The 10,251-nt window shown below is 39.5% G+C and overlaps 1 protein-coding gene across 2 annotated transcripts; it reads left to right on the forward strand.

The window, feature by feature from the left end:
• Positions 1-23: 23 nt before the first annotated feature.
• Positions 24-9,971, forward strand: C1H3orf52 (chromosome 1 C3orf52 homolog). Of its 2 annotated transcripts, XM_069023018.1 has the most exons (7): positions 24-232; positions 1,483-1,701; positions 4,541-4,664; positions 5,227-5,360; positions 6,176-6,246; positions 7,623-7,813; positions 8,715-9,971. In XM_069023018.1, coding segments are annotated over exons 2-7 (690 nt in total). In that variant the 5' UTR covers positions 24-232; positions 1,483-1,533; the 3' UTR covers positions 8,717-9,971. The 2 variants fall into 2 exon arrangements, with proteins under 2 accessions (XP_068879119.1, XP_068879125.1); XM_069023024.1 differs by lacking the exon at positions 24-232 and having other exon boundaries at positions 240-1,701.
• The last annotated feature ends 280 nt before the right edge of the window (positions 9,972-10,251 follow it).

A 10,251-nucleotide genomic window follows, 5' to 3' on the forward strand; every position in this document is an offset into this window, starting at 1 on the left:
GAACAGTTTTGGTTTCAGACAATTCAGTAGGAAGGTAAAGTCTTCTACTGTGAGTGGAAATTAAATAAATGAACCTGATATCCAGCAGGAGTAGCGAGAACCAGATAAAGGCTTTTCTAGTGTAAGATGTCCCAACTAAGATTTTGTGGATCCAGATACATGTTCTGATCTTGATGACTGCTCAGCTTCACCATCAGTCCTCCAGAGCGTTAAGGATTCTCAGAACCAAAAGGTGTGAGTTATACAATTTGTATTTCTTTTTGCTTGTGGAATAAGCTTAAGACATGCTCACTTTCGTGGTGTGCCTTTGCCTGGATTGGTGTGACGTGACATCAGGAATGCAAACCCTGGGTATGCTTCAGGCAGCAGAACCAAGCTGAGTTGCACAAAGAGAAAATTGATGTAGTGAGGTGAGGAGAGAGCACCCTGAGCTTTTGGCAGGAAAAAGGAGCGGTGCTCTGAGTGGATACCCAGGCAGCAGGAAAGGGAGTTGGGGAGAGAGGCTGTGTTCGGTTCTTAATGCATGGTACTCCCCGGGCTGGGACAAAAGAGTGAGCAAGGGTGTGGTTACCAGCTGTCTTCCCAGACTTCGATTCAGAGGGGAGAGAGATGCTCTGTGGGGAGGAGGGAGAAACGTGGATGGAGTATGAACAGGAGAAATAAGAGGAGGTAGGATGAAGGATATTGGAGAGGCTGGAGGCATGTGTAATCAGCCCCTGGCTACAGTAAGCTGTTGTGAGTGACTCTAAGTGCACATGAGAGTTCATGTGGGAAGCTAGTGCAGACCAAATCATGGTTGTTTCATTAAAGCATGTCCTGTAGAGCACAAGTTGAAATTGAAGGCCATCTTTCTCTTCAGTTATGTCTTTTGTGTTTTTTTACCTGAAAGCAGCTTCTCAGATTGAGGTTGAATAGTATGTTAAAGGACACAAATGGTTCTTTAACATCAGATATGATTTTAGGCCGTATAATAGCTAGAGAGAGAACAATTTACAGCACAAAGATCAGTAGTGTTCATTTCTTTATTGACTACAGAGGAAGACCAGAATTGCAAGTGTTGACGGTGTCCCAGCCTAAGCAAACAACATGCTCTATGAACTTTTACTCAGTTTGTGCTGTTCAGCAGCACCACATCTGTTCAGCTGCATGGATAACAGTAATAACATTTTATTGTTTTGGCTGACAGCAGCAGAGAAAGCACTCTGATTCCTTTCAAAATCGTCCCAGCAAATGACAGCATTGCTGAAGGTTTAGTCACCTGCTTGTCAAGGGCTGGTACAGGCAGGTAGGCAAACTGGAAAACCTAGTATTGCACAGCTGAGAGCCAGAGTTCTCACGGCTACGCAAATCGATACTTCCTCCGCCTCCCGTTTCTCTGCAGCTAGGGCAGCTGACTTTATTTGTTCATCCAAGGAATTCCCCTAATTTAATAGTATTTTGAGACCTCTCTGTGAAAATTATCCCCACTCTCCCTGTTTCCAGTCTCGTAGCAGAGCTACTACTGACCATAATTGCAGCTGAAACGAGAAGGAAATGAGTTGGCTCCGTGCTTGCTTCAGAAACAGAGGTCCTCGCACAAAGACAGAAGCAATGAAAAGGCAGAGCTCTGCTCAGGAGCATGAGATTATTGAATTACAGGAACATAAGGTGGAGGAAAGTGAGACTGATCATGACAAGACTCTAGATGCTCAAACGAGAAAGGTAGGAATTTCACTTACTCATTTGATCCATCCTGTTTGGGAAAATACTACACAGCAAGAAAAATGACACTTGAAGGAACATCTTGTAGGGGTGATTGAATTTGTTGTTTGAGGGAGAGGGAAAGAAGCTAAAAACCTGTTCAATGTAATTTTTTTTCTTATCAATGAATTGTTCTAATATGAGAGTGGGAATTTAAGTTTTAATTTAGGAACTGAAATTGTAATTGGTGCTCTGAGCTTTGCTTTTCTTTTTGTGTGCTGTCAGTGGGAGTGGGCTCAAAACCAGAAAACAGAAAAGTTGAAATAAGTTTTAAAACCAGGCTTTCCTTCAGTAGAAATTAACCAGGAAACAGTGCTGCCAAACCAAAAATAAGATGTCCTCCAACAGGGCATGTTAGATTCTCTTTAGTATAATTTTCAGTTGCTAACCATTATTAATTTGTATTAATAGAATGTTCCTAAGCCTCAGTTAAAATCAGCACATGAATCTTGAGGGAGGTAGCTCCTAGCCCCTAGCTTAAAGCTACGGAACAGACTAATGCTGGCAGAGAAGTAACATATTCACACGTGGCTGCTGTACAATGAATTACATGACTTATTCCAGGAATATTTGTGGCAGAGCAAAGATGTTTCCCGCTTTTCTGCAGGCACGGCTGACCCCGCTGGGACCGTCTGCCTGAGTCACACCGCCCCTCCCTTCCCGCTCCCTGTGAACGGCACTGCTTCCATGTGTGAGCCCCGCCTATCACCTCTTGGGCTGATTCATTCCGCTGGCTAGGCAAAATCCCCTTTATTCTATTGTATCAGGGGTCAGTTACTCCTCCTGTGGTCTGGTAAGCTGAATCAGCTCGCTGCAGGGTCAGACAAATTCCAGGAGGTGCAAAGAGGAACAGCAGAGGGTGGAGGAGAGGCAGGGGTGAGCTAGATCTGCTTGACTATCTTGAGAAACTTAACCCTTAGGTTTATCCTTCCCCTTTCCAGAACTGAGTTTTCATTTGAGCTCTCTTTCTGCTGATTCTGGCAACTGGCTTCCCGTCCTATACAGACTGCTGGAAAGTCACCATGCTCTGCTTTCTGCTCAGCTGGCAGGTTAATCAGAGCTGCCCTGCCCACCGGGGAGAGACTTTCTCTGCTGCTGCTGCTTCCCTCCAGCCTATGGGCAAAGTTCAGAAGGTGCTGGACTAGCTGTGAAGCTGAATGTTTTCCTGGGATCAAGCCAGTTTGCTATGTGTGATTAAGAATTGCATTTTGTGATAGTCTAATCATGTGGTGGCTCAATCAAAACTTGGGCTTGACAGCTGTCTGTCTCAATGGATGAGGCTATGGCTGATTTCATTGTTGCATTCTAGGCAGTAGTTACTGACTTTTAAAATTTTTTTAAATACAAAACGATATGCTAGTGTTAAGTATTAAATTGAATTTCATACTTCTAAAACATTTTAAAAAACAAATTTTAAAAATATGTAAATGTGATTACAGCTGAAAGCGTGCTGTAAATGAAGCCATATTCAGTGTTTGCCTTTCATTCCCTAGCAGAGCAAAGTTCTGTATGCAGAGGTGTCTACAGAGAGTGTTTCCCTTTTTCTGCCTCTGCTCCTGGAGGAATCTCTCTTGTAAGGTCTTTCTCTATGTGTCTGTTTCCTCTCCCTGTTCCCCAGCCACCCACACAAAAGCTTTTATCCAGCCACTCAATTCAGTTAAATTCAGTGAAAGCTTCTCTGTTATTCTTGGTTCTTAGAAAGTTCTAAAAGTAAAGGAAGGAAACCTGTATTAGTGCCTCCAGCCAGCAGCTGGTTCCTGCCAATCTGCACGTGTGTGACCCAGACAACCTGCAGCATGTGCTTTTCCTTACCTGGTACTGATGTCAAAAAGGACGTGGAGTTTACTACTACCTTTATGGGGGATGGAGAGGGAGGAAAAGGAGTCATTAAAAAGACAGCATGGTCTGCTTATGAATTCAAGCCCTTCCTTCAGTCTTCTGATTCTTCTGGCTGTGGAACAAGACAGATGAAGTTTTCTGTTTTGCTGTCTCCTAAGCTTGCCTTTTTTTGTTTTACTTTTTTTTTTTTTTTTAATATTCATCCTGCTGGATTAACTCATTAAAAGACTAATTTCTGTCATGGTTTTCAATCTTTTTAAAAATTAAATGATAGGTAAGGTATTGTCCTTTCTCTCCCATATGAATGTACATACATGCACAGCTGCTTTGAGTAAAGTTTTCTTATGACCTCATAGAACAGGTGAGATTTGCATTAATCTCTCTGTTAAATATACTCAATAGGCTTCAAGTTTCCAATCTTCTGAAGAAAAAGTAAGTCAGCTATAAAAGTTTCAGTTACGTCATGGAGGGTTTAATGCAATAGTATCTATTGAATAGCACTGCCTTTGCTTTGGGTGCTGGCACCCAGGAACTATGCAGGTTGACATCATCAATACTGCAGAGGTCAATGATTTTGGAAATACTTCCAAAGACACCTTTTCGACTGGGAGAGATGAAAAATACTAAAAGGAAAGCTTGTGGAATATGCAAATTTAATTCATGTAATTTAAAAAAATAATTTAGCCAAGAAATCACCTTTGCAATCCTTTAGCTTTACAGGCAATTCAGGAGTCGGAAATTCTGCACAAAGGGGAATGGTCTCTCTCAAGGGATTGTCCTCCAACTTCTCTAGGTCTGTGTTTCCTCCTGCAGCAGTAGTCAAGGCTGGGAACCCCTGGTTTAGGGCATTGCTTACCAATCTGTGGGGGGGTTTGTTGCTAAATGTGACAGTAGAGACATGCTTCAGTATTTTTTCCTGCTTTATTTGATTAATCAATAAGCCCTTCTCTGTTATACCTAGGAGAGAGATCCCTGGAAATCATGCAGCAATGTAGTTTTCTGGAAGTGTAAACTATGGATGGTTATAACTACAATATTTCTAGTGATCTTCCTGGTCATTCTCATCAGCTTAATTCTTTATTCTAGTAAGTATCTCACTCTTGGTTACACTAATACAAACATGCAATATGTGCAATCTAATAGAACACAAATCCAACCATAGCATCCTTTAATCTCCTTCAGTAAACTGCACAAGGAACTGGGATACTGACTGCAGAGGGTAGTGTGTTCAGTAGTGGATGGGAATGCTTTTATCTTAGCAGGCAGCAGCAACTTGTATCCTGATCAGGTGGCAATTCCAGTTTGTAGCTAACTGAGAAAATATTACAAGAAGAGATCTGGATATGAGGATGGAAATGATGTTTGTAATGTTGGAACAAGTGCCATGGATGACTTAGGTCCCATGGTGTCATTGCCTGTCAGGCTCCCAGAGCAAATGACTTTTGCTAATGGAGGTGGGTGTGATTGACCTCCATGTGCTGTCACTTTTTTTCAGGTGACTTGCACTTTCTTTCTGTCTTTCCCAGTCAGTCCTTACCTAGGAAATTTGTGAGAAAGCCACCCTGGAGAAAGCCAAGAGGGTTTTTTTTTAATACTTCAGCTAACTGAAACTTTTTTCTCCCTTTTCTGTCTCCTTTTGATTATTAGATGTTTACACAGATGAGGATGACTACTGGGATCCTGATGAACTGCTAAGCAGTGGAAATCTTCACAATTTTTCAGGAACATTGGAGTTAATGTGTGTTCTCCCACATTTCTCCTCTGAGGACATTACTAAGAGGGTAAGTGTTTATGCGATTCTTGGCGAGGCTGATTCTGCTTACAACATATTTTCAGTGTTTTGCCTTTTAAGAAGTTTCTGTTTCTCTGTGTAGCAACTCAGTCATTTGCAAGTCCACAAAAAAATGTGTTGTACTTTTTAAAGTCACAGTCTAGAAAAAAAAGAATTGTCTGCTTTTAAGCACAAAAAAGTATCGATTTTTTTCCCTTAACTTTGACCATTTGTTAAGACACAGTCTTCACCTTTTTCATAGAACCACTGAATAATTTAGGAGGGGCCTGTGAAAGTCATCTAAGCATAATATGGGCTAAACATCCTGTGTGCTGCATTCTCTTGTGAGTACACGACTACAGCCTGGGTTTATAGCTGTGATTTCTAGTGAACCAACACAACTCTGAGTTACAGCTGAAATAAGTTCAGCATACATGGCCGTGCTCATTTGGACATTGTGGGAAGGCAGTCTCAGGAGAGACACCCTCCCCTCTACAAAGTAAGTGTTAGAAGAGCCTTTTGGGACTAATTAAATCCCAAATCTAACAACATCAATTGCACATGGCAACATGAGCACATGCTTTTAGTTCACCCTGAATGCCTCCATTGTGTTAAGGTCATATAGCAATCACTCAAATGCAAAATTAGCTTCTCTGTCAAATTTAAAGGGACTCTGTACCTTTTCCAGGGCAGATATTTGCTGTTATTTGACCTTCAGCACCTGTTTTTATGCTTCTTAAAGCACCTTGTAAGAATGATTTGCTGTGCTTTTTTTTTGATGGGAAAAAAGAGATTGAATACAAGAATTTTTTTTTTTTCTCTCAGCTAACAGAGGTCTACAGTTCATCTCCAGCTTTAGGACGTTACTTTAGGTCAGCTCAGGTGATTTCTTTCAGGTAAGCAATTTCTTTCACCAAAGTTATCTGAAAATTACAGACTTTTGATGAGACACGTATGTGCTTATGTAAATATGTACAATATTTAAATCTGTGAAGAATAGGTTGTTTGGGGAAAGTTATGTGTATAGGCAGTAAAAACTGGTCAAAGGATCCTCTGGTGTATCTGGTAAATGATGCTAAAATTGTATAATGGTGGGAACATATTGTTGCTGTGAAGTATCATCTCTGTTATCTTTGGTTTCAATTGCAGCCCTTAATAAACATATTCAAGGATATTTATTAAAAAGAAAATTAATTGCTGGAGACACTTAAGATTGACGTAGTTTAAGTATTCTTAAATTGAAAAAACAGGGTTCATGGGGAGGAGAGAATCATTTTGTTCCCAAAAGAGATAAAGGCAATACATGTCTCCTGTCATGGAGAAATAGCAGAGAGGCAAGGGAAGACAGAGAGCTTCCCCAAGGACTTCTGAGAAAGAACTCTTACAAAAGGAGTTAGAAAGACAGGAGATAATCAAGCTAAGTAGATTTGCAAAGTCCCAAGTTCTTTGAGGTAGCAAGGACAGAGGAACAGCCACGTTGGAATGTGGCAAGGGGCAGTTGTGAGGGCACTTTGCTCCCTTGCCCTGCCAGCCTGGGCATGCCAGCTCTGTTCGATGGTGAGCTCCTTAGCCTTATGGGTACTTATTATGATTTAGACCATCAAATACAAAGCTGTAGTTCTGCATATATATTGATTAGTTGATACCTCTCTCTCTCTGCCTCTTTGATGTCTCTCTCTTGCTGTCTCCCTCTCTTTCTTTCCTTTTATTTTCCCCCATTCAAGTACTTTTTGAAAATGTTTTGAACCCTGTGAGTACAAAGGGTAGCTGTTGAATCATAGTTTTGGTAGACCACAAAAAACAAAATCTTCAGAGATGGTCTCCAGTTCACTGGTTTGTGTAATCCATTCCAGAGCTGAGTCAGGAGCACAGCTGGGTGGTCCCAGGTACTGCTAGCAGGAACACAAACCTTCCTTCAGGTTCCTAGCTAAACTATGTGCAGGATATTGCAACACCTCTTATCAGTGGTTTCTTGTGAAGCACCAGTGCTGAAAACCACATCCCACCAGGACACGTCCAACTGCCCTTTGCGCATTTGAAAAAATGTCTCTGGCTGGCTTCAAGTATGTACCCAGTCTCAAGAGCTGTTCTGGGAAGGGAGTGGGAGGCAGAAACTGGCATCTTTGGCAGTTTTCTTTCATAATGCTTTTCTTGGGGAATTTTTTTTTTTTAAATATCCATGCCAACATTGATATGAAAAGTCAGTCTTCTCAAAAAAAAAAAAAGACCCTGTTGAAACTTGAAGATATTCATCCTTGACTTTTTCTTTCAGTAATGAAAACTCCAGTGTAATTTATCAGCTAGTGTTTTCTGTACCACCATCAACAGAGGGATTTATGGAAAACACTATGAACCCAGATTTTATAAGGAACATTTTACGTCAAAATATTTATGATGAAGATTCTCTTAATCCTGGGGCATCTGAATGTGACAGATTAAAGTTTGAGCCAACTTCTCTCACATGTAAGTGCTGTACATTATAGAAACTGTTTTTTTACAAAGAGCAGAAGTAGTTATGGGAAAGGAGGAAAATATTTCTTGAGAGGTATTGAAATTCATTAGTAAATATAATTTGCATAACAGTATTAAGAAGATTTTAAAATAGTTTTCCAAAAGTCTTGATATGCTTAACTTAAAACCTGGGACTCACTGGTTTGTCCTCTGATGAGAAAGGGAATAGTGATGAGACTGGTTAGCTGCGGACTCCAACCAAACTTTTCTGATCTAATATTGCAATTTATCAGTACAAAGTAATTCTCTTTGTATGTGTGTGTACCATAATGGGGAGAAAAATAATTTAAAATATTTCTCCTTGTTGTATATTTTGTTTTTGAATGCTAACAAAACAAATTTTAATCCAACGGATGAAAAAGACTCCTGATTTCTGTCTTTCTGTAGTTTTTTTGAAAAATTTATTATGCACAGAGATCCTTTTTAAAGGAACCAAAACTTCATTCTTCCAGGTTTTCTAGGGAGTGATTCCAATTCATTTATATTTGGCCTGATAGAAATGCCTGTATAAAAGTCCCATAAGCTTTGAAGTTATACTGAAACCAATGCATGGAGCTGCCTCCTCCCAGCCCCAATGTACTGAGCCACACCTACATGCTTTTAGAATAATCCTAGGGGAACAATTCAGCATTGCAGTGTATGTAAGTGATGATAAGTATGATTTTTCTTGGGTCTCTTACCAAGGGACAAGAGATCAAGAAGTAATGAGTTCCAATTTTAAGAAGCATTTTGTTCCTTATATATTGACAGGATTCTTAGAAAAAGTAGTGTAAAAGGAGACAGGAAAAAATATGTTGAAATAACTAATTAAAGTTTCATTTTAATATTAATATTGTACTGTTTTAACTTTCAGAGAAATGATGGAAAGATTCCTCATCTTCGTCATCACATAGAAGAGATGGGATTCCCTATCTATTAGTAATCCCAGGGCAGGGAACTATTCATTTGGTAGAAACACTTCTAAAATAGTTGTCCTGTAAATACTACCTGTGATGCATTATAATTGGAAAATGCAGTCTATTTATGACAGCTTTGTATTGCTATAGCACCACTACCTTCTTCTTTTATATCTCAGTAATCCATTTCATCCTTGAGAAAAGTATTTGATGCACGCTCTGTTGACTTTCAAAGCTCTGCTTTGTTTGCCTTATGATTTAATCTGAATGTTCTGCAAAAGCTTTAAGAGCAGTCTTGCATGTGGCTCCTTTCTTCTTCTCTTGGCTTATCCAAAATTACCTGCACAGCTTCATCTTTAATGCTCACTTCCACCCAAATTCGTATCTTTTTTTTTCCCTCCTAACTTCATATGCCATGTTTCCTTGTTGCTCTTTCCTTGTAAAAGAGGGTGAAAACCTAAATATATATATGTGTGTATATATGTATTTGTATTCTTTAATTACATGCAAGGCCTTTTGCACTAGCTTGTTAAGAAAGCTTCAACTCTCATAACTTCCTTATTCTTCCTACAGTCTCCCTGGACAAGGTGCTCTTTGCTCTATTTTTCTCTTCTTCAATGTGAAATACAAAAGAAGAAAGCAAAAGCATGAAAAGACATGTCTTGTTCACTAGCACACCTGAATGTCAGAGGAATCTTTCAAGGCTCGAATTAGCAGTGTGCTTTTATAGTTAACTACTGCTACTAGTGAATAGACAGCTACTTGATCTGTATTTGTAAATCTGAAGACTAGTCTATACCCTTAATTAGAGTTCCTGCCCAGCACTGGGGATAAAAATGAACAGATGTAAGGTATTTGCCTTAATAAGGCAGTAAATTGTTGTTCTTGTTGATGAGAGACCAGATGAGATGAATCAGTGCCGAGAGGAAGATGCTGAAGCAGATGACGTGGGCCAGCGTGGCATTAAAGTTATAGACAGTAATTGGCTATAACATAAAAATTAAGCATTAACTTTATGCAGAATGGAATGTATTCACTACCATGTTAGTGAAGTATATCTTGTCATTTATTTATAGCCTTATAAATGTTAGTACTGTTGGATAGACCCTTTTATTTTAAGAAACATTTTGTATTGTAAGAAATATGTCATGGAAAATTGTTTTTCTCTTTTTCTAATATTACTAGTTTATTTAAGGAGTAATCTGGCAACATTACTGTGCATTAAATTATTTATTTTTACTCTTAAAGTGACTGTTTTCATTCTTTAGCAGCTCTAATCTTTCAGCTGTTTGAGTTGGAAAATAGCCATTGGAATTCTAAATGCTGAGCTGTATGAAGCATGTATGACAGAGCTGTACACTCAAACCTGTAGTTGTTGCTGCATGTGTTTAAACTGAGCTAGGGAAACATTCTGGACCAAATTAGTAGTTTGCGTGACTCTCATATTCATGGCTAATTCTGATCCCCTCTTGGTTTGTAAGATATAGCATTGAT

Source organism: Aphelocoma coerulescens, chromosome 1 (genome assembly GCF_041296385.1).
Source record: "Aphelocoma coerulescens isolate FSJ_1873_10779 chromosome 1, UR_Acoe_1.0, whole genome shotgun sequence".
In the NCBI taxonomy this organism is placed as follows: Eukaryota; Metazoa; Chordata; class Aves; order Passeriformes; family Corvidae; genus Aphelocoma; species Aphelocoma coerulescens.

Coding starts and splice junctions, on each gene's coding strand:
- C1H3orf52 (XM_069023018.1), top strand. CDS start 1,534: ATGAGTTGGCTCCGTGCTTGCTTCAGAAACAGAGGTCCTCGCACAAAG. Junction 5,361..6,175: donor CTGAGGACATTACTAAGAGG/GTAAGTGTTTAT, acceptor TTTTTCTCTCAG/CTAACAGAGGTCTACAGTTC. Junction 6,247..7,622: donor GCTCAGGTGATTTCTTTCAG/GTAAGCAATTTC, acceptor TTTTTCTTTCAG/TAATGAAAACTCCAGTGTAA.